The 23,790-nt window shown below is 44.8% G+C and overlaps 3 protein-coding genes across 7 annotated transcripts in view; 1 reads left to right on the plus strand and 2 right to left on the minus strand.

Moving 5' to 3' along the window:
• Nucleotides 1-759: 759 nt before the first annotated feature.
• On the minus strand, nucleotides 760-23,075 carry GSKIP (GSK3B interacting protein). 3 transcript variants are annotated; one of them, XM_064293007.1, is made up of 4 exons: nucleotides 23,032-23,051; nucleotides 7,313-7,388; nucleotides 4,212-4,480; nucleotides 760-2,434 (listed from the first exon to the last, which is right to left on the minus strand). In XM_064293007.1, exons 3-4 carry the CDS (start codon nucleotides 4,467-4,469, stop codon nucleotides 2,273-2,275), a joined length of 420 nt encoding a protein of 139 aa, XP_064149077.1. In that variant the 5' UTR covers nucleotides 4,470-4,480; nucleotides 7,313-7,388; nucleotides 23,032-23,051; the 3' UTR covers nucleotides 760-2,272. The 3 variants fall into 3 exon arrangements, with proteins under 3 accessions (XP_064149077.1, XP_064149076.1, XP_003408917.3); XM_064293006.1 differs by lacking the exon at nucleotides 7,313-7,388 and having other exon boundaries at nucleotides 23,032-23,075; XM_003408869.4 differs by lacking the exon at nucleotides 23,032-23,051 and having other exon boundaries at nucleotides 7,313-14,946.
• LOC135232491 (uncharacterized) lies at nucleotides 22,418-23,622 on the minus strand. Its single transcript, XM_064291865.1, has 2 exons — nucleotides 23,533-23,622; nucleotides 22,418-23,416 (listed from the first exon to the last, which is right to left on the minus strand). Exons 1-2 carry the CDS (start codon nucleotides 23,620-23,622, stop codon nucleotides 22,418-22,420), a joined length of 1,089 nt encoding a protein of 362 aa, XP_064147935.1.
• The window catches only part of ATG2B (autophagy related 2B), an 83,634-nt gene continuing 83,398 nt past the window's right edge, over nucleotides 23,555-23,790 (plus strand). For 2 of the 3 annotated variants that reach the window (XM_003408870.4, XM_064293011.1), the window contains exon 1: nucleotides 23,556-23,782. In XM_003408870.4, coding sequence (XP_003408918.2) covers nucleotides 23,621-23,782 — 162 coding nt within the window. In that variant the 5' untranslated portion in view covers nucleotides 23,556-23,620. Of the gene's footprint in view, nucleotides 23,783-23,790 lie in introns of all 3 variants that reach the window. The other variant, XM_064293008.1, reaches the window with a different exon arrangement.

The following is a 23,790-nucleotide window of genomic DNA, read 5'->3' on the forward strand; positions in this document are numbered from 1 at the left end:
TATATCCTCCAAACCAGAGTGCCTCCTTACTAAGTCCTTATTTGTTGTTGTTGGGTGCCACCGGGTCAACTCCCACCCACAGCGACTCCATAGGACAGAGCAGAACGGCCCCATAGGGTCTCCATGGCTATAATCTTTACGAGAGCAGACTGCCACATCTTTCTCTGGTGGAGCAGCTGGTGAGTTCACGCTGGCGACCTTTTGGTTAGCAGCCGACCACTTAACCACTGCATCACCAGGGCTCCTTAAATTTTGACTTAGATAACAGGAGTTACTATTAGGTGAAATGGCCTATTTTTAACTTTCCTCCCTTTAATTACTGGTGGGACTGAACATCTTTAAGCAGTTACCAGACATCTGTATTTTTCTCCAAGTTGTCTGGCCATTACTTGTCTGCTGTTGTTCTTAAAATCTGATTCTGAGAGTTCTGTATTTAAAGTGTGGTCCCCCCCTCAGTTTGGAGGTGAAATCAAGGTTTATCTGACTAAATTCCCTTAATGGCCTAGGTAGAAAGGAGGTGTCAATATCTGGGTTCCTGTGTAGTCTACTGAACATCTGTGTAGTTTTACTAATGTCCTCTCTCCTTGTTCCTCTTTCAGAGAGAGAAAAACAGCAACACTTCCATTCACTTTGAACCAAAGTGTAACAATGTGGAATTCAAAAATGGAATCTGAAGCTCCTGGAATCAGTCATTTATCGCAAAACCAACAGTTTCCATTTTTAAACATTAAATTACTTTTCATCATACTTAACTCAAAATGAGTAAACAAGTTTTATTCAAACTTTACAATTATCCTTTACATTTAGCCTGAGATTTAGCACGAGAAAGTTCAACCTGAAGTCGGACTTTGCTCCTCAGTTCCGCATCTGCAAGTAAGGCTGAGAATGAGCGGGCGTGACAGACATAATCAAAGCACTGCAGTGACATCTGAGGATGAGGAGTGTTGCAGACTGAACTTTAATCTGCTCTGGTGTACATGATCTTCAGGGCCTAAAAATACCTAGTTTTTAATAATGACAAGAAAGTCCGCACATGAGAAATTTAGGAAGGTGTGTCCAGACGCAGACTTTCAGTGAGCGTTTCTCCAGCCGCTGCTTCAGATGACCACTAGAAAAGCGACTCCCCAGTCATCACTATTCAACGTGTACTTGAGAACACGGAGCAGCACAGTGCAGTTCACCAAGTTTACCAACATTAGTACCAGTAATAAAATATAAAATACAGTTTCCATTTTTTAAATATTTAAGTCTCTGAACGCTTCATTCATCCTTTGGTTTCAAACCTATGCAATGCACTCATGCTACATGGTAGACTTAGCACTGAGGGAACAGTGTACATCTGCTGGGGAAGGAGGAGCCGGGTGGGAATACCAAAGCACTACGTTATAGAAAGGAAACGTTGAAGCAAAAATACTTTGATATATACTGTACATTGTGAACAAACATTCAGAATAAGAATCAACACAGGCCAAAGTATTGTTCCAGGAAACCAGAATCTTCCTTCTTCTAAATCACACAGGTTGAAGATGCGTTTTGTTGAAGAATGGAATCTGTTCCTGTATTTACTTATGTGCTTAGAAATCTTGGAAACAAGTTAACTACTACATTCATTTGCTAACCGTTTATCCTCTGCTTAGCTGGCTGACTGCTGCAAGTAAGGAATACAGAAGTGTTTCAGTGCCCACTTTTCATTTCACACTAGCTAAGTAATATTCATTTGCCTTTATCAACCCCTATTAGTAATATAGAGTTTACGGGGAGCAGTAAATTTCAAAACTTGTGCGGGGAAACTAGTTGATACGTTTCCAATAAGGCCAGTAGCAAAATAATGACTACAAAGTCAGTCCAAGCTAGTAGTAAACCCCTGATTTAGCAAGCTGAATCAAAGCCTGAAGTTAGGCAATTATAATTTCAACATTTCTGTGCAAATCTCTAACTTCCTGTGTGAAAGACAGTGCTGGCAGCATCAAAGCCCTGTGACAAAGGAATGAGAGACTGACTGAGGTTTGAAATGCAGGGATACTAGATGAAGCAACACTAACATCTTGGCGATGGTTTCACAGCAGTGGCCTCAGAATTCCCTTAACGAATCAGATGTTAACAAAGATAATCCTTTAATCAATACTGTTCTGAGGCAAAAGCCTAAATCTGAAGCAAGAAGTGATCAAGACAAAAGCAAAGATGTGTTCTCTAGTACGATCAGACGCAGGGATTTCAAGCTTTGCACCCACGTTCTGTACCAGCAGCAGCCTCCCCTAGAAGGAAAGCTTGGTCAGGACTGCCCGTCCCTTTTCAAAGCTTCCAGTCTTTGAAGGAGTGCATTCCCAAACGCCTCCCGGTAGGCAGGGCTAAGGGAGTCCAGCAAGGAGTAGACGGTTTCGTGGTAGGGAGTCTGCAAGTCATCGTCCACCTGGTCAAAAGCGTAACCGACCACCTACAAAAGAAAGGCATCAAATAACGAGGTGACATCTCAGTACAGACAGCAAAGCCAGGTGTTTACTGGGTCGTCTCCAACGACGCTATTTCTCACTCAACAGTCAGAATACGCGTATTTGTAATACAACCTTTTAGTATTTACAGACACAGGATAGCTGCTCAGTAAATGCTAGCCGAATCAGACTGAGAAAGACAAACATGTGAGTGAGCACCTGCCTCAGGCCAGGTGTTGTGACTGACCCAGCTCTTTCTGCATTCTTTACTAGTATCATCATTCCCAAAGGCCTTCTTAGTCTTTTGCATCTCCAGGACATAGATAAGGAAGGACTCAGAGAGGCTGGCTGACTCACCCAGCATCACTCAGATTCACATTTATGTCTCTCTGATCGGAGCCCCTTCTACCTCACTAAAGCTCCCTTAGAATTAACTGATAAAAGAGAGAATTCACTTACCTGGGATGACCTCTCTTTACTTTTGATTTGCCTATTTCTTTTTAAGACCACCTCTAAACACTATTAAGCTTTTAGTATGAATTTTGGGATTTACTAAAGAGCACACAGAAATTACCATGTTTTTTCCACAAATAATATGCCCACACATATAATGTGCCCACACATATAATGTGCCCAGCATGCCTGGAAAATAATGTGGGAAGGGGCTGTGTGGTTGGCAAAAAAAGAAAAACCCTATAGTGCACATCATTTGCATAAAATATGGTAGTTAATTCAGGTAATCTTCCCAGAGCCTAAGCAGTTACCTACAGGGTAGCTGTGGCAGCATTCAGAGCGGTAAAGATGCCACCTTGTGATGTGTTTCAACTAAAAGGGAGCCTCCATCGAGGGATATGTGGTGCACGTGGCTCGCCTGCATTTCCAGCAAAGGGGATCCAGTGAAATCAGCCGATGTTCACGTACCTGTCAAACAGTATTATATGGTGTGCTTGCTGCTTAGGCCTTGTCCTCTGGCTTAAGATACTGTGAAAGTCTTTGGGAATTACTTTTTAACAGAGAGAGAAACACAAGGAAGTCAGAGCCCTTTGATCAAGATTGAAGGTTAATTAATTCGTAAAGTTAAAACTAAATTTTGGAGTTGCTAATATCCCATTTCTCTGTTCAGCAGTCAAAGATTCTCATAATAGTATGTTAACAGCAAGCTTTTATCATTACTTAAAGTTGCTCTCAGGTGGCACTGTCTACTTTTCTAAACACGTGATCCTGGTTTAAAGGATTTGGAGAGGTCCCTCCGCCAGAAAAGCCCACTTATAGTAAAGAGGCACTTGTAATAGAGAGCCAATAGGGCGGCGCTCTTAGAAATCCAGACATGGGACATTCTGCTCTTGTTCTCACCTCTGAGCTGGTGAACAGCAGAGACAAGTATGTTATTTTAGTAGAAGAGATGTTTGTAAGAGGTGGAAAAGATCCTCTCAGCACAAAGAATTCACCCAGTGGGAGGACTGCAAAATTTTGGTGGACATAGTTAGAGATAAGAAAAACATGAGTTTTGGGAGTAAGGATTTAAACAAAATAACACTCTGCAAGGCAATGGTTTTTTGGTTTTTTTTTTCCTTTTCCTTCAAAATATTCGATTTCCCTATGTGGCTGAAAGACTTCAAAATTAATAAAAATTCTTAAGAAACCAGTTTTCTTTAAATAACCTTGGAAGCTGCTGAATGGACAGTTCTCATTCGACACCCTTCCCCTCCCCCACTGGCTCCTTTTTGATCAAGTGGTAAAGATTTAAATACCCTTTCCTTCCTAAAAAGATGAGTGAGTTACCCTCAGCCCAGCTTCAGTGAGCTCCAGGCAGTACCGGCTCCCCTCCCTGGTCTCCACGTTGATGTAGGCAACGTTGTCCGCACAGCGCAGGCTTTTCGAGACAAACATGTTACTGACAGCAAAGAGAACATCGTTGACAACTGCCTCAGCTTCCAGCCGCATGTCTTTCATATCGGTTCCTTCGAAACCATTGAGCTCTGAATCTTCTTCAAATCCTGACATACTGCTTAGCTCCATGGGATTGCAGTCTGTTTCCATTCTGCAAAAAACTGGTTTACAGGAAGACAGTCAACATATTATCTTTTGCTTAAAAGTAGCTATGCCTTACAGCTGCCACTAACTGGCTAACAACTTTTAGGAAAAACACTGTCTAAAACCACTTCCAGTAATTCCTCACAGGAAAGTTAGACATATGGATTTTCAAAAAGAAAAAAGGAGATTTAATGCCCTTATTGATAAGCTCTTAGAATATTACAGTTTTCAGCCATTTTGAACAACGCCTCAGAGAAAATCCCAGTGCATATTTTTCTTTGCACGTGTAATTATTTCCCTGAGATGGATACTTGGAAAGGCAACTACCACGTCAAGGACATTCTCATTTTAAGTTTCAACAGATACTGCAAGTCCACCCTTCAGAAAAAGGCTGTACTGTTTTATGTTCCACCAACAGGGTACAGGCACCTGACATGTGCACAACAAATTATGGATAACACTGCAAAGAACATTTAATTGTGCCTATGTGGAACCTGGACAACGAATATGGAAGACCTTGACGTCTGTGTAATTATGGTGCTGGTGAAGAATACTGAATATACCATGGACTGCTGAAAGAATGAACCAATCTGTCCTGGAAGAAGTGCAACCAGAACGCTCCTTAAAAGGATGGGGAGACTTCATCTCACACACTTTGGACATGTTATCAGGAGGGACAAGTCTCTGGAGAAGGACATCATGCTTGGTAAAGCAGAGGGTCAGCAAAAGAGAGGAAGACCCTCAGTGAGATGGGCTGACACAGTGGCTGCAACAATGGGCTCAAACACAGCAATGATTGTGAGGACAGCGCAGGGGCAGGCGGTGTTTCGTTCTGTTGTACATAAGGTTGCTCAGTTGGAACAGGCTCAATGGCACCTAACAACATCGACAAATAGAATATAAGAGGCTGCATTCTTTTTCACCACACTCTCTAAAACCCTTTTTAATTTCTGCGAATTTGAGAGGCAAAGAATGATGACTCATTGTTTTAATGTATATTTCCTTGATTAAACACCTTTTTGGATGTTTACAGCGTATTTTTGAAGCCCTGGTAGCGCAGTGGTTAAAGTGATCGTCGGCTAACTGAAAGGCCTGTGATTCCAACCCACCAGCTGCTCTGCAGGAGAAAGATGTGGCAGTCTGCTCCCACAAAGATTACAGCCTTGGAAACCCTATGGGCAGTTGTACTCTGTCCTACAGAGTCGCTGTGAGTCAGAATCGACTTGACAGCAGTGGCTGTAGCATATTTTTAGTTCCAAGACCACAGCATGGAAAAGGCAGAACTGGAAATGAATGTAGGTAGTCTGAAATCAGCGCTCAAGTCCTTACTCTTCACAGCATACTACCTCTCAATAGTTCCCTTTACAACTTCTGGGTTTGGAATTTTGCTTAAGAAACCCCTCCCCATGATTACATTTTAAAAATCTCCTAAATTGTCTTCTAAATTCCCCTAATTTTTGATCCATCTGGAATTTATTTTGCATAAGGTTATTTTCCAAGCAGTCTACTGTTCCAACATTTATTTACTAATAACTCACCTTTTCACCACTTACTTGAACCGGCTCAAACACTGCACTGTGAGTGATACTATTCCTCTTTCTAACTTGCTCCAAGATTTACTGCCAAGTTGCTGTGTCCTGAAAGCTGCCCTTCTGCGGCTGGTGGCAAAAAGTGTTTTCTTGGCAGTGAGTATTGTTAAAATTCAGAACGTATGAATGAGATGGTTAATAAATGTGAAATTGCTCTGGAGTGTACTCTCTACCTGGTGGGCTCTACATGTGAGTTAAGTCATTCATTTCTCTGATATGGGTGCAACTCTGCTGTTCTGAACCCAGCGCAACTCCTTCGCGTGTGTAACAAACACTCATTTCCGACCTGCTGGAGTGCTGCGGCCAAGATGTAGTCCCTCCCCGACCACACTGGCTCACCAAGATGACAACTTGTTACAAACATTCAGATCACTGTTAGCTTATAAACTCCATCTGTTTTTCTGAGGTTACTAATGTGTGCCCTGTTTGTATGATAGTCAAAACCCTCTAAATTAGTGGTTCTCAGCCTTGGCTGCTCAGCAGAATTGCCTGGGAGAGCTTACAAAAAACACAGATACCGCGACCCAACCACAGACAGACGGACTCAAAAGCCCCGGGGAAAGTCTGCTGTGCAGCCGCCGCTCCACATTACCAGCAGAAGCCTTTAGGGAGCTACAGCTGTTACGGCCGTGGGTCATCCGCATGTTACAGAAGCCAAAACCATGTGCTAAGGGCAAATGATGATAGACTCTGCAAAACGCTTTCATAAAAAAATCACATAGCAAAGTGTATAAACAACATTTCCAACCCATCCTATTTTAATTAACGACGTTTTTAAGGATCCTTCATCTGGTCTTTCATCGCACGTTACAGAACGAGGCATGTACCATTAATAACAGGAGTTAATTATAAACTCACCAGTTACTGCTGGAGCAATGTGTCAGGCCACTGACACTTAATATTGACTGAATATACAGCAAAGTGGAAATATTTGATTTCCTGAAAATTTCCACCTCAGTCTAAAAACAGTCAACACATCCCTTTATATTACACCTGGGTTTACGTGTAAGACATATATTCTGAAGGTCCTCAAGTGGGGCTGTCCACTCTCCATCTCCTGGCCACATGAACATCAATCATCCTTATTTTGTTCACTTAGTTACTGGTTGCGGATACTCCAATTACAGGTGTCAGAAATAAAAACTGAGTGAAAAAGAATTGTTTCCACGAGAAAGTATGACAATATGAAAGATTTCTTAGCAAGAGTCTAGTTCGCTGCATAGGACCTGTAACGGCGGAGAAAGAAAAAGAATCCAGTACCAGAGCGGGAGAAATCCTCACAGGTTGGTGAAGGAGGTCCCCAAACTGTCGCTTGTGCACTGATCACAGTACCGAGCTGCAACACAGGAAATACATCACCTAAGGCTATGAACATCCAGAGTTTCTCTGAAATATCTCTGAATGACACGTAAAACAGTAGACACATCAGAACTTTTGATGATGATATACATAAATAAAACCGGGACTACAGATTTTATCACTTAAGCATTACACGAATTAAAAACACTGTTAGCTACTATTACGATGTACCTTTTGCTGGGTACAGCAGACACTCCTTGACTGTTTACCAACACCCATTCCCCATTCTGACAGCAGCCAGGTTTTCCATGGGAGAATCAAACTCCCCTCCCCCTACGGAGTACAGTAACCATGAAGTTTGAGTGTGACTGGCCCCAATCCCAGTCAGAGAGTGTCCTAAATCAATCAACACAGGCTTCTTCCTGTCAGTCAGAGTACACAGCCCCGCTTGTTCCTGGTAGTCATCTTGAGAAGGGGAAACTGGCCTGAGGATGCTGACAAAGGCAAGACAGAGCCAGGAGATGCACAGGAAATGGAGCCAGAGCCCTGACAGGCGCCCACCTCTGCGCTTCACAGTTAACAGAACCAATATATTCCCATTATTTTACTGGCAACCAAAACCATCCTGACTTAGGGTCTATCCAAAATGAAAAGCAGTAACTGATTTAGCTCTAAAAGAGACGTACAGAGGTAAAACAAAACAAAACAAAAACACGTTGCCATTGAGTTGACCCTACAGGACAGAGCAGAACCGCCCCGCAGGGTTTCAAAGGAGCACCTGGTGGATTCAAACTGCCGACCTCTTGGCTGGAAGCCATAGCTCCTAACCACTACGCCATCTGGGTTTCCTATGGAGGTAAGGTGGCTTTGAAAAACGGAACCCTGATGATGTTGATGAACATTTTGGGGCCTGTCACGTAGCAAGCGCTCCATAAAAGCTTTGTGGAGTGTCAACGTCATCACATTTATTAGCCTGCTACCGCTGCTGTAACAGATGATCACATTTACTGGCTTAAATCAACACATTTATTCTCTTACAGATCTGGGGTTAAGAAGTCTAAAATCAAGGCGTTGGTGGGGCTGTGTTCCTTCTGGAGGCTTCAGGAGAGAATGTTTCCTAGCCTTTTTTGGTTTTCAGAGGTTACCTGCCGTGGTGCAATGGGTTCTTTCATGTGGCCTTCTTGCCTTGCTTCTTTGGAAAACAGCTTGGAAGATTTTCTCCCTAATTCCTGAGGAGTTGCTACCTTTGCCCTAGTTCTCTGGAGAAGCAGTTTGGGGGACCTCCCAGGGAGGACCCAGTCTCTGCACGGAGAAAATATTACTTTTGTACTAGACCTTAGTTGATGAACATCTTGTGGTTAACCCAGGATTGGCTGAACTCTGGTCTGGTGAGAGGCCAGATGAGGGCTAGGATATATAAACAGCTGAAACAAAGAGGTCCTCAGACGGCTCATTGTTGACAGGACATAGAGGTCCCTCCCAGGCCTGGCAAAAAAGGATACAGCTGAGAGATGCTGGCTGAGAGCTAACCGGCAGAGAAGTAGAGCCACGTGGGAAACGGGCAGTACTGAAGCTGCTGCATTGGCTGGGCTGTGAGCTAGGCCAGTTAGCAGCACCGAGGCCTGACAATGGAGAACAGCTGAGAGAGCTGAGCGGTCTGATACACTGGCCTTGAGCTGAGCCAGCCAGCAGCGAGGGGCGGACCAACGGGAAGCCTGATGGCAGAGAGCCAATGAGAGAGCAGTCCTGGCTGGAAGCTGTCCTGCACTGAGATGACGGGAGGGATGCACTCTCAACTTTGGGGGAGCCTTCCAGGCCTTCCTCTGTGATCCCTGCTCCTGATTCCAAGCTGTTCCTGTCACTTCCAAGTTGTTTTTCGCCAAAAACTTCGGTGAAGCTTGGATCTCTTCCTTCGGTACCACTGGTTCGTGATCATATGCTACCTCCCAAAATGGTTGAACATCGATCAATTCTTTTTGGTACAGTGACTGTGTACTCCTTCCATCTTCTTTTGACGCTTCTTGTGTCGTTCAATATTTTGCTCATAGAATCCTTCAATACTGCAACTCGAGGCTTGAATTTTTTCTTCATTTCTTACAGCTTGAGAAATGCAGAGCATGTTCTTCCCTTTTGGTTTTCCACCTCCAGGTCTTTGCACATTTCAGGATAATACTTTGTCTTCTCAAGCCACCCTTTGGAATCTTCTGTTCAGCTCTTTTATTTCTTCATTTCTTCCTTTTGTTTTAGCTACTCTACATTCAAGAACGACTTTCAGAGTCTCTTCTGACATCGATTTTGGTCTTTTCTTTACCATCTTTTTAACGACCTCTTGCTTTCTTCATGTATGATGTTCCTGATGTCTGGTCTGGTCTTTGGTCTTTGATCATTAGTGTTCGATGTATCAAATCAATTCTTGAGATGGTCTCTAAACTCAGGTGGGATATACTCAAGGTTGTACTTTGGCTCTTGTGGACCTGTTCTAATGTTCTTCAGCTTCAACCTGAACTTGTATATGAGCAATTGACGGTCTGTTCTACAGTTGGCCCCTGGCGCTGTTCTGACGGATATTGAGCTTCTCCATTGTCTCTTTCCACAGATGGAGTCGATTTGATTCCTGTGTTGTTCATCTAGTGAGGTCCACATGTATAGTCACAGTTTATTTTGCTGAAAAAAGATATCTGCAATGACTAAGTCCTTGGTCTTGCGAAACTCTATCATGCCATTTCCAGTGTCATTTCTATCACCAATCCCGTGTTTTCCAACTACAGATCCTTCTTCTGTTTCCAATATTTGGATTTCCATTGCCAGTAATTATCAATGCATCTTGAATGGATATTTGATCAACTTCAGACTTCAGAAGTTGGAAAAAATCCTCGATTTCCTCCTGTTTGAACATGTAAAATAATCAAGTGTTTTGATGTCCTTGTCTACTAATTTCATTATCTGTATCATTTCTGGGTCAGTTTCAACTGACAGATGTTCTCATTATGGTTGGTATTTTCCTGCTTTTTTGCATGAGTGGTAATTTTTGACTGGATACCAAATGCTTTGATTTTAGTTTGCATGGTGCTGGATATTTTTGTATTCCCATAAACATTTTTTTCTTCTTTTTTTTGTATTCCTATAAATATTTAGTGTTATTCTGGTAGGCAGTTAAGTAACCTGGAAACACCATGAGCCTTGTGGATCTTCCTTTTCAGGCTCTGGCAGGCAGCACCAAAGCTGCATTTACCGTTAGCTGCTGTCAAGTCAACTCCCGTGTCCAACAGAATGTAATAATGCTGCCCAGACCTGCATCATCCTCACAATCACCAGCAAGCTCAAGCCCATCATTGTGGACACTGTGTCAGTCCATTTCTCCCTCGCCCTTGTTGGCCTTTTACTTCACCAAACAGAAGTCCTCCTCCAGAAATTGATCCCTCCTGATGATGAGTCCAAACCAAGTGAGTCAATGTGTGCCACAAGATTTTTAATACTTAACTTCTGGAAGGAGGTTGCCAGCCCTTTCTCTGAGTCTGTCTTAGCGTGGAAGCTCCACTGAAACCTGTCCACCATGGATAACCCCATTGGTGTTTGAAATACTGGTGGCACAGCTTCCAAAATCACAGTAATATGTAAGCCACCACAGTACGACAAACCACAGATAAGTGGTGGAAGCTGCTTTTAGTCTCTTGTTAATTTTGCCTCATTTACTGAGGCAAATGAGGCCGGGTGGTGCAGTGATTAAGAGCTCAGCTACTAACCAAAAAGGTCAGCAATTCAAATCCACCAGTCACTCCTTGGAAATCCTACGGGGCAGTTCTGCTCTGTCCTACAGGGTCACTATGAGTTGGAATCAACTCAACAGCAATGGTTTTTTTTTTTTTTTTTTGGTTTGTTGAGGCAAAGGGAGCCCTGGTGGCGTGGCACAGTGCTTAAGCCCTTGGATGCTAACCGAAAGGTCGGCAGTTTGAACCCACCATCTGCTCTGCAAGGAGAAAGATGTGGCTGTCTGCTTCCGTAAAGATTACAACCTTGGAAACCCCATGGGTTTTAATTGAGGCAAACTACCACTTATCTGTCAGTCTGTCATACTGTGATGTCTTGTGTGTTGCTGTGACGCTGGAAGCTATACCACCGGTATTTCAAATACCAGCAGGGTCACCTTTGGTGGACAGGTATCAGGGAGCTTCCAGACTGCAGACTTAGAAGAAAGGCACTTCTGAAAATTAGCCAATGAATTCCCTATGGATCACAGCAGAATAATGCCAGGTGTCATGCTGGAAGACATGCCCCCTACGTTGGAAGACACTCAACAGTGGACTCAAACATACCAATGATCATGAAGATGGTGCAGGACTGGGCAAAGTATCTTCTTGTTGTACGTGGGCTGCCGTGAGCTCAAGCTGACTTGACAGCAATTAATAACTAACAACATATAGGCAAAACCTTTCTGAGTACTCTACTCAAGGCCTTGTGAATTATGAAAACTATCCGTTCTGGGTGATGGCAACAGGAGCTATCCCTAGTTCTGTATGAACTTCTAAGATTGTTTGCTCTAATTCTTCTGGGCAGCTCTCTCCTCAGCCTTGGGTTGTTTTCTCACACCCATGTGTTGATGGGTATTAACAGAAGGCTGAAGGGGGATCCCTGTGTATCTCCACCTGGCGCTCTAGCTCTCTCTGCAACTCTCTACATTCTAATAATCTGTCCTAACTACCTTGATCTTCCCAGACTCCTAGCTCCATGTCCTCAGCTTAGGGAGCCTGCTGGGCTCTCCAGGGTTTTTCCTTCTCGTGCTGTGGTCTGTAAAGTCCTTCCAGGCAGTAAAATGGGGAAACTGTAGGGCTTACCTTGTTTACTGTCTCTCAGAAATCACTCTCCTTCAACGCCTACTGTTCAAAGTCCTGAGAACTTCTGTTTCATATATTTGCCAACTTTTCTGCTGTTTCAGTTGGGAGGGTCAATCCAGTTAGTTTATCTTACACAGAAGTGGAAACCCCATCAGCCAATTTGAGGTAACTTTGAAATCTTGTATCTTTTCTTTCATTGACTACATATACTTTGGTCTCTATGATATTACTTTGAACCAACTTTACCATCTTGCTGGTTCCTTCATTAACGAGTTAAATACATTTTTGACACATACTCATTATACAATGCTTTGTAAGCCACACTTTTAAAAAACTGTGATTTAACACTATTTTGCAGGCTTTTAGTCCTTCAAAATTCAGCTCAAATCCACCTATTTCAGGGGCTGTCTCTGATCTCAAGACAGTTACTATCTCCTTGGCACTGTCTGTATGGGCACCGCCATACTTACCATACCTCACTACACATGATTTTTATGTCTTTACTACCACAGGCCCGTAAGGACGGGGACTTGTGTGTATCACCTGCACAGTGTCTGGCATAAAGCAGGTCCTCAATGAATATCTTATGAATGAATAAACCAAAGAAAAAATTCTAACTCTGCTTCCCAGGCTGTGGTACTCAGCTCTGTGGCACACAAAACCACAGAATGAGCATGGTGGGCATTCCTGGAAAACACCTATCACAGCCAGAGTAACAACCTAACGGAGGACAATGCAGAACTGCCTAGAATTCTGAAAGAAAAAAACACAAATATTTTGAAGTCTCAAGCCACACTTCCACACCTTTGGGCTTCCTTTGCCTCTGAAGAGAATATGTGAGCACAAATTTGAGAAGTACTGATCTAATCCAAGGAAGCCCACTGCAACTGAGTTGATTCCAACTCATAGCGGCCCTACAGGACAGGGCACAACTACCCCTACAGGTTTGCCAAGGAGCGGCTGGAGGATTCGAACTGCCGACCTTTTGGTTAGCAGCCGAGCTCTTAACCACTACACTACCAGAACTAACTAAAAAATTCTAGGCATTGGCACTGGGCCTGGGGCAGGAATGAGAGTTGGTAGAAGGGTTAGTATTGAGTCCTTCTCTAAATCTTTACCAGTCTCTTCCACTGAAGTTATTGTTCTTCTATTAAAAGTTAAGGTAATAATTAACGGCTTAATTTTTTTTAACAGTCTAACTTTTCTATGGTGAAAAGAAAACAGTATTTTTAGTAAGAAAAGAACTTAAAGTTATGATACATTGGAAAATACAGGATCTAAGGTGCAGAAAGATTTTTCTTCTTAGATAATAAGGCCTTGGTGATAGATACAATGCTGGAGATCGAGTGATAGGATTCTGCAAGACCAACGACTTCTTCATTGCAAATACCTTCTTTCACCAACATAAACGGTGACTACACACATGGACCTCACCAGATGGAACACACAGAAATCAAACTGACTACATCTGTGGAAAAAGACGATGGAAAAGCTCAATATCATCAGTCAGAACAAGGCCAGGGACCGACTATGGAACAGACCATCAATTGCTCATATGCAAGTCCAAGCTGAAACTGAAGAAAATCAGAGCAAGTCCACGAGAGCCAAAATATGACCTTGAGTATATCCCAGCCGAATTTAGAGACCATCTCAAGAATAGATTTGACGCATTGAATACTAGTAACCGAAGCCCAGACGAGTTGTGGAATGACATCAAGGACATCATACATGAAGAAAGCAAAAGGTCACTGAAAAGACAGGAAAGAAAGAAAAGATCAAGATGGATGTCACAGGACACTCTGAAACTTACTCTTGAATGTCGAGCAGCTAAAGCAAAAGGAAGAATTGATGAACTAAAAGAACTGAACAGAAGTTTCAAAAGGCAGCTCGAGAAGACAAAGTAAAGCATTATAATGACGTGCAAAAAGCTGGAGATGGAAAACCCACGGGAAGAACACACTCAGCATTTCTCAAGCTGAAAGAACTGAAGAAAAACTTCATGCCTTGAGTTGCAATAGTGAAGGATTCTATGGGGAAAATATTAAACGACACAGGAAGCATCAAAAGAAGATGGAAGGAACACAGAGTCATTATACCAAAAAGAATTAGTAGATATTCAACCATTTCAGGCGGTGGCATATGATCAGGAACCGATGGTACTGAACGAAGAAGTCCAAGCTGCTCTGAAGGCACTGGCGAAAAACAAGGCTCCAGGAATAGATGGAATATCAAGATGTTTCAACAAACAGATGTAGCGCTGGAGGTGCTCACTCATCTGTGCCAAGAAATATGGAAGACAGCTTCCTGGCCAACTGACTGGAAGAGATCCATATTCATGCCTATTCCCAAGAAAACCGAATGTGGAAATTACAGAACAATTTTATCATCAATATCACACACAAGCAAAATTTTGCTAAAGATCATTCAAAAATGGCTGCAGCCCAACATCACTCTAAATGGAGAGAACCTGAAAGCATTTCCCTTGAGAACGGGAACCAGACAAGGGTGCCCTTTATCACTGCTCTTATTCAACATTGTGCTAGAAGTCCTAGCCAGAGCAATTAGGCTAGACAAAGAAATAAAGGGCATCCAGATTGGCAAAGAGGAAGTAAAATTATCTCTATTTGCAGATGACACGATCTTATACACAGAAAACCCCAACGAATCCTCCAGAAAACTACTGAAACTAATAGTTTGGCAGAGTCTCAGGTTATAAGATAAACATAGAAAAATCACGTGGATTCCTCTACATCAACAAAAAGAACATTGAAGAGGAAATAACCAAATCAATACCATTCACAGTAGCCCCCAAGAAGATAAAATAGTTAGGAACAAATCTTACCAAGGATGTAAAAGACCTATACAAAGAAAACTACAAAGCTCTACTACAAGAAATTCAAAAGGACATACTTAAGTGGAAAAACATACCTTGCTCATGGATAGGAAGACATAACACAGTAAAAATGTCTATTCTACCAAAAGCCATCTATACATACAATGCACTTCTGATCCAAATTCCAGTGTCATTTTTTAAGGTGATAGAGAAACAAATCACCAACTTCATATGGAAGGGAAAGAAGCCTCGGATAAGCAAAGCATTACTGAAAAAGAAGAAGAAAGTGGGAGGCCTCACTCTACCTGATTTCAGAACCTATTATACAGCCACAGTAGTCAAAACAGCCTGGTATTGGTACAACAACAGGCACATAGACCAGTGGAACAGAATTGAGAACCCAGATATAAATCCATCCACATACGAGCAGCTATTTGACAAAGGCGCAGAGTCAGTTAATTGGGGAAAAGATAGTCTTTTTAACAAATGGTGCTGGCATAACTGGATATCCATTTGCAAAAAAATGAAACAGGACCCATACCTCACACCAAGCACAAAAACTAACTCCAAGTGAATCAAAGACCTAAACATAAAGACTAAAACAATAAAGATCATGGAAGAAAAAATAGGGACAACCTTAGGAGCCCTAATACAAGGCATAAACAGAATACAAAACATTACCAAAAATGACGAAGAGAAACCAGATAACTGGGAGCTCCAAAAAATCAAACACCTATGCTCATCTAAAGACTTCACCAAAAGAGTAAAAAGACCACCTACAGACTGGGAAAGAATTTTCAGCTATGACATCTCCGACCAGCACCTGATCTCTAAAATCTATCTGATTCTGCTAAAACTCAACCACAAAAAGACAAACAACCCAATCAAGAAGTGGGCAAAGGATATGAACACACACTTCACTAAAGAAGATATTCAGGCAGCTAACAGATACATGAGAAAATGCTCTCGATCATTAGCCATTAGAGAAATGCAAATTAAAACCACGATGAGATTCCATCTCACACCAACAAGGCTGGCATTAATCCAAAAAACACAAAATAATAAATGTTGGAGAGGCTGCGGACAGATTGGAACTCTTATACACTGCTGGTGGGAATGTAAAATGGTACAACCACTTTGGAAATCTATCTGGTGATATCTTAAACAGTTAGAAATAGAACTACCACACAACCCAGAAATCCCACTCCTCGGAATATATCCTAGAGAAATAAGAGCCTTCACACAAACAGATATATGCACACCCATGTTTATTGCAGCTCTGTTTACAATAGCAAAAAGCTGGAAGCAACCAAGGTGTCCATCAACGGATGAATGGTTAAATAAATTGTGGTATATTCACACAATGGAATACTACGCATCGATAAAGAACAGTGACGAATCTGTGAAACATTTCATAACATGGAGGAACCTGGAAGGCATTATGCTGAGCGAAATTAGTCAGAGGCAAAAGGACAAATATTGTATAAGACCACTATTATAAGATCTTGAGAAATAATATAAACTGAGAAGAACACATACTTTTGTGGTCATGGGGAGGGGGAGGGAGGGTGGGTGGGAGAGGGTTTTTTTACTGATCAATTAGTAGATAAGAACTGCTTTAGGTGAAGGGAAGGACAACACTCAATACATGGAAGGTCAGCTCAACTGGACTTGACCAAAAGCAAAGAAGTTTCCAGGATAAAATGAATGCTTCAAAGGTCAGCGGAGCAGCGGCGGGGGTTTGGGGACAATGGTTTAAGGGGACTTTGAAGTCAATTGGCAAAATAATTCTATTATGAAAACATTCTGCATCCCACTTTGAAATGTGGTATCTGGGGTCTTAAATGCTAACAAGCGACCATCTAAGATGCATCAATTGGTCTCAACCCTCCTGGAGCAAAGGAGAATGAAGAACACCAAGGTCACACGACAACTAACAGCCCAAGAGACAGAAAGGGCCACGTGAACCAGAGACCTACATCATCCTGAGACAAGAACTAGTTGGTGCCCAGCCACAATCGATGAGTGCCTTGACAGGGAGCACAACAGAGAACCCCTGAGGGAGCAGGAGATCAGTGGGATGCAGACCCCAAATTCTCATAAAAAGACCAGACTTAATGGTCTGACTGAGACTAGAGGAATCCTGGCGGTCATGGTCCCCAAACCTTCTGTTGGCCCAGGACAGGAACCATTCCCGAAGACAACTCATCAGACATGAAAGGGACTGGACGGAGGGTGGGTGAGAGATGCTGATGAAGGGTGAGCTGATTATATCAAGTGGTCACTTGAGACTGTGTTGGCGTCTCCTGTCTGGAGGGGGGATGGGAGGATGGAGAGAGTTGGAAGCTGGCAAGATTGTCACGAAAGGAGAGACTGGAAGGGCTGACTCATTAGGGGGAGAGCAGGTGGGAGTACGGAGTAAGGTGTATATAAACTTATATGTGACAGTCTGACTTGATTTGTAAACATTCACTTGAAGCTCAATAAAAATTAATATAAAAAAAAATGGCTGCAGCAGTATATTGACAGGGAACTGCCAGAAATTCAGGCCAGTTTCAGAACAGGAAGTGGAACCAGAGATATCTTTCTGATGTCAGATGGATCCTGGCTGAAAGCAGAGAATACCAGAAGGATGTATAACTGTGTTTTATTGACTATGCAAAGGCATTCGACTGTGTAGATCATAACAAATTATGGATAACATTGCAAAGAATGGGAATTCCAGGACACTTAATTGTGCTCATGAGGAACCTGTACATAGATCAAGAGGTGGTTGTTTGGACAGAACAAGGGGATACTGATTGGGTTAAAGTCAGGAAACGTGTGCATCAGGGTTGTATCCTTTCACCATACCTATTCAATCTGTATGCTGAGCAAATAATCCGAGAAGCTGGACTATATGAAGAAGAACATGGCATCAGGATTGGAGGAAGACTCGTTAACAACCTGCCTTATCCAGATGACACAACCTTGCTTGCTGAAAGTGAAGAGGACTTGAAGCACTTACTAATGAAGATCAAAGACCACAGCCTTCAGTATGAGCCTTCACCTCAATATAAAGAAAACAAAAATTCTCACAACTGGACCAATGAGCAACATGATGATAAATGGAGAAAAGACTGAAGTTGTCAAGGATTTCATTTTACTTGGATCCACAATCAACAGCCATGGAAGCAGCAGTGAAGAAGTGAAAAGACACATTGCATTGGGTAAATCTGCTGCGAAAGACCTCTTTGAAGTGTTGAAAAGCAAAGATGTCACCCTGAGGACTGAGTTGCGCCTGACCCAAGGCCAGGTATGTTCAATCGCATCATATGCGTGTGAAAGCTGGACAATGAATAAGGAAGATCGAAGAAGAATTGATGCCTTTGAATTGTGGCGTTGGCAAAGAATGTTGAATATGCCATGCACTGCCAAAAGAACGAACAAATCTGTCTTGGAGGACGTACAATCGGAATGCTCCCTGGAAGCAAGGATGGCGAGACTGCGTCTTGCATACCCTGGACATGTTGTCAGGAGGGATCAGTCCCTGGAGAGGGACATCATGCGTGGCAGAGTATAGGGTCAGTGGAAAGGAGGAAGACCCTCAGTGAGGTGGATCAACACAGTGCCTGCAACAATGAGCTCAAGCATAACAACTGTGAGGATGGCCCAGGACCAGGCAGTGTTTCGTTCTGTTGTGCACGGGGTCGCTATGAGTTGGAGCTGACTCGATGGCACCTAACAACAACTATTAAGAAAGTTAAAATAACTAGCAGTTACCAGTTCCAAATGAAAGGAGAGGTTTGAATTTAACCTGCATTTCAATGTTCTGAACATAAAGGCGAATAAAGTTAATCAACCAAAATTAGTAACACTTAGAATTCGTTGTTAGGTGCTTTTGAGTTGCGTCCGACTCAGAGTGACCCTATTTATGACAAGAGTAGAACTGCTGCAGAGTTTCCCCGGCTGTAATCTTTACAGGAGCAGATGGCCAGGTCTGTAGTCCCACGGAGTGGCTGGTGAGCTCAATTAGCAGCCAAGGGTTTAACCACTGCACCACCAGGGCTCCTGCCTTAGAATTTAGGCAAACTAAAAGCTACTTAAACTTTTATTTCATGTAACACATAACATTTGATCTGTTTTCAATAGTTCTGAAACATGTATCTTGACTGTGAGATTAAACATTTAAAATGAGAACCCTTTGTAGCGTTACAAATAGAAAGTTTAGTTAAACCAAGGTGGTTTGTTTTTCCACTGACGTATCTATTTATAAAGTTTCTTTGCATTCCCCTTTCTGCAAGGACAGACACACACACAACCTGGTAATTACAGATTATGCAACCGGTTTTACATCGTGCCGTTTCTGATCAAGGTGGGTGAAGAAGCACACAGTGTTAATCTGAGAAACCTTTTAAAATGTAAATAAGCAGCAACATGAAAACCCTGTAAGCAACCTTTTGTTCAAAACCAGAAACTGTGAATGAGATTTCTAAGAAAAGACTCTCAAAACTGAATGTTTAAAAAATAAATCCCAGGAATTACAGGTTTTTATTTCTGTATAACCCTCTAGAAAATAATCCTTTGGTGCCTTATTTAAATAAAGTCCCTTCTAACCAACATAAAACAAATCAATATCTAGAGAGAGATAAAAACAGAAACACTCTTTGCTTTCCATTTAGGCTCTAAACTGGCTCTCTACCAGATTCTGAGCAATGTTGTGTTGCCAGCGCCTTCAAAAATTGGAATACCTTAAGGTTGCTGTCAGTTACTCTGGCAGACTGCATCACCCCATATAAAGTTTCAAAAATAATTCCTTCAAACATCATACCTCAATTATTTAGCAACCAGTTCTTTCTCCGTCTGTTGGTATACTTCTGGAGCTGTGTTGGTGTTTTGGGAGAATTCATGAAACTGGTTGTCAAGATACTGACTATTAAATTCTTTACTCTACTTCTTAATTGACTAGAATGTATCGTTTCATCCCAAATTCACAGCATCAATGGGATGGAGAAAATTTGCAGAGGTCAGCTTTGTCCTTGCTGACAAAAGAATAGGTGTAGAAAGAATTATATAAACACTGTTGAAAGAACAATGACAGAAAGATTTCTAGAGCAGCGCAGATTTCAAATTGTCACTTTTAAAGTCTGACTTTGCAACTGACATTGCAACGGTCAACTAAGGGCTAGAATGCAATGTCTTAATCATGATTACTTTTCTCTCTATCACAGCTGCAGTCTGGGAAATCCTCTCAACACAAACAAGAAGTGGCCAGTGCAGTGTACAGGTTAAAGGGCTCTTGGGCAGACTGATCAGGGCTAGAATCTAGTTCTGCCACTTAATTACCGGGCAACTTGGGGCTAGACGTTTAAATCTCTCACGTACAGATTCTTCCCCCCTAAAATGAAAAGCTAACGATACCTTCTATGGTAAAGGGACACTGAGAGAACTGAAGGAGCGAATATATGGAAAGTGCTTAGCATGGTGCCTGGCACACAGAGTGAGAAATATCTGTTAGTTATTACACTTTAAAAATAAAGTATCTTTGAGAAAAAGAGCTGTCCTGGAAACTCAAGCTTCTGCACTCCGAGTTCAGTGCTCTTTCCATCACGCAGGTGGATGGTCGTGCTGCTGCTGCTGCTGTGTGCCCCGTGGGCTGAGCAACACGGAGCCCTGGCCTCACGTTCCTGTTACCACAAGGGTAAGTCTTAAAAAAGGCCAACGCCATCTCACCAGCTTCTCTTTTATTTGACAGGTTAATAGGATTTCTTTGAGGAAGGCTTATTTTGACACAACCCGTTCAACCTCTAACTTATCACTTTTAAGCATTTTTTAAATTAATTTTTATTGAGCTTCAAGTGAACGTTTACAAATCAAGTCAAACTGTCACATATAAGTTTATATACACCTTACTCCGTACTCCCACTTACTCTCCCCCAATGAGTCAGCCCTTCCAGTTTCTCCTTTCGTGACAATTTTGCCAGCTTCCAACTCTCTCTATCCTCCCATCCCCCCTCCAGACAGGAGATGCCAACACAGTCTCAAGTGTCCACCTGATACAAATAGCTCACTCTTCATCAGCATCTCTCTCCTACCCACTGTCCAGTCCCTTTCATGTCTGATGAGTTGTCTTCGGGAATGGTTCCTGTCCTGGGCCAACAGAAGGTTTGGGGACCATGACCGCCAGGATTCCTCTAGTCTCAGTCAGACCATTAAGTCTGGTCTTTTTATGAGAATCTGGGGTCTGCATCCCACTGATCTCCTGCTCCCTCAGGGGTTCTCTGTTGTGCTCCCTGTCAGGGCAGCCATCGGTTGTGGCCGGGCACCAACTAGTTCTCCTGGTCTCAGGATGATGTAGGTCTCTGGTTCATTTTAAGCACTTTTATATAAATCTTAGAAAGCTGACATCTTCCTCAATTAATGCTAGGTGTTAACATTTTGTGATACTTTGATAAAACACAAAAATAGCACTGTGACTTGGGATGAGTTTGTACCCTATTTGAGCTAAAGGTGTAACAATGACAGGTTCTAAACCTTAACACTGATGCTGAATTTCTCCTAGAAAGAGTAAAATGTAAAAGGCAACACACTTAACACTCTGAATGGAGTATGTGACTATAAAATCTTCAATTTTTCTGATATTTGAAATTGCAGGCATCCTATGGACAGGCTCAATGTAATCCTATGTTCCATAAAACCCACTAACAGTTACTGAAAGAAATCCAAATTGTACCCATACTTTAAAAGTACACCTTACACCTCCCAAGGCTTCTCTAACTCCCCACCTTTCCATAGCACACTGTTTATACTTTTATGGCAAGTATTGTAATTATTTTATCATCTGCAAACATGTCTATTACCTTCAAAATGTATCCACAATCCAACTGCTTCTTACCACCTTTACTGCTACCACTCTGGTCCTACCCACTGTCATCTTTTACCTGGACAACTATGAAATCCTTCTAACTAGCCTTGCTATTTTGTCCCTAGTCTCCCACCCAAACCCCAGTCTATTCTTAACACAGCAGGTAGCGCAGCCGGATGATGTCATCCCCTTCCTGAACCCCATCGCACCCAGAGTGAAAGCGCCACGACTCTAGCCCAAGACATCTGGCTTCCAGCCGCCCTTCCCCACCGCCAACACCCGCACCCAAGCTTTTCAGGGTTGACTAATTGAAGAGCCGGCCCCGCCCCTGCAGGAGATGCCTCCTAAAAGGTAGAAATGCGATGGCGATGGCGCAGACTCCCAGAAGAGCCCAAGTACTTGGCGGAGGTTCCCCCGGGGTCTGCAAGCTTGGGCGCTTGTGGGAACAGGCAGTGCTGCCCACAGATGCCTCGAAAGCCCAAGTTTCCCGGTCGCTGGCGCAGCGCACCCAGGAGAAAGGAAGCGTAAAGGAGAAACGCTCTGGAAACGGCAAATCGCTAGACAAACAGTAACAGAAACAAATGCTGAACGAGGCGGAGGACCGAGAGCTTGCTTACGATGCGCACGGGGCAACGTTCGGGGCCGGCCTGCGGCGCTCCAGAGGGGCTCCCGCCTCCCCGCCGTGGGGCCGGCGGCGCCCGGAGCGTCAGTGTCCGGGGTCGGAGTCCGGGGTCACCCGGGCCGCGCAGGCCGGACCCGCCCCCAGACCCCTCCGCCGGGCTCGGAGCCCCAGCCGCCTGTAGCCCCCTGCCGGCCCGCCCGTCGCCCCCCCGGCCCGCCCTCGAGCCCCCTCCCGGCCCGCCCGTCACCTCCCCCCGCCCGCCCTCGAGCCCCCCGCCGGCCCGCCCGTCGCCCCCCCGGCCCGCCCTCGAGCCCCCTCCCGGCCCGCCCGTCGCCTCCCCCCGCCCGCCCTCGAGCCCCCCGCCGGCCCGCCCGTCGCCCCCCCCGGCCCGCCCTCGAGCCCCCCCGCCGGCCCGCCCGTCGCCTCCCCCGGCCCGCCCGTCGCCCCCCGCCGGCCCTCCTGTCGCCCGCCCCGGCCCTCCCGTCGCCCCCTCCCGGCCCGCCCGGAGCCCCTGTGCCTGCGGCTCGAAGCAGAGCCGGCGGCGCTCACCTGCGCGTCCCTCCGAGGCGCCTGCAGCCGGCCCGCGGCGCCGCCTCCATCCATCCCGCCCCGCCCCGCCCCGCCCCCGGCGCCGGAAGTGCTCCTCTCGGCCTCCGCCCACCTCCGTCGGCCCCAGCGTGGCGTCACTTCCTCCGGCGACGGCCGCGCGCGCCGAGCCGGGGTCTCGCGAGCGCGCCGGGAGCGTCCCAGCCCCGGGAGCGCGCCCGCGGATGACAACAAATCGGTCGTGCGGCGGCGGTGGAGGTGTGCGCCCCGGCCCGTTCCCGCCCCGGCCCGGTCCCGCCCCGGCCGGCCGCTTCGCACCCTCTGTGCCGACGAGCACACCTCGGAAGCCGCGGCCGGTGACAGGGCCCCCGGTGCCTGCCCCCCAGGCCTACGGAAGCGGCGCGGCCCCGGCCATGGGGTGGCCCTGAGGGGCGCCGGGGCCGGCGGGCATGCAGGGAGCGCCCCGCGCGTAGGCCCCGCGCGGCCTGGGACGCCGGCCGGGACCCGAGGCGCCGCCCCGAGGCCGGAGCCGCCGGAGCCGCCGGAGCCACCGGAGCCCGCAGCCCAGCCGGCCCAGCCGCCAGCCCTCGTCATGCCTTGGCCGTTTTCGGAGTCCATCAAGAAGAGGGCCTGTCGGTACCTCCTGCAGAGGTACCTGGGCCACTTCCTGCAGGAGAAGCTGAGCCTGGAGCAGCTCAGCCTGGACCTGTACCAGGGCACCGGGTCCCTCACCCAGGTGCCCTTGGACAAATGGGTAAGAGC

This window comes from Loxodonta africana, chromosome 10 (assembly GCF_030014295.1).
Source record: "Loxodonta africana isolate mLoxAfr1 chromosome 10, mLoxAfr1.hap2, whole genome shotgun sequence".
In the NCBI taxonomy this organism is placed as follows: domain Eukaryota; kingdom Metazoa; phylum Chordata; class Mammalia; order Proboscidea; family Elephantidae; genus Loxodonta; species Loxodonta africana.

Excerpts from the sequence above, each read along its gene's own strand:
- GSKIP (XM_003408869.4), bottom strand. The coding sequence starts at position 7,478 with ATGTGTCTACTGTTTTACGTGTCATTCAGAGATATTTCAGAGAAACTC. Across the intron at positions 4,481-7,312 it reads TGAGGATTTCTCCCGCTCTG|TTTTTTGCAGAATGGAAACA; the intron begins GTACTGGATTCT and ends CCTGTAAACCAG. Across the intron at positions 2,435-4,211 it reads TCACTGAAGCTGGGCTGAGG|GTGGTCGGTTACGCTTTTGA; the intron begins GTAACTCACTCA and ends TTTCTTTTGTAG.
- LOC135232491 (XM_064291865.1), bottom strand. The coding sequence starts at position 23,622 with ATGACGAGGGCTGGCGGCTGGGCCGGCTGGGCTGCGGGCTCCGGTGGC. Across the intron at positions 23,417-23,532 it reads GCCTCGGGGCGGCGCCTCGG|GCCTGGGGGGCAGGCACCGG; the intron begins GTCCCGGCCGGC and ends CCGCTTCCGTAG.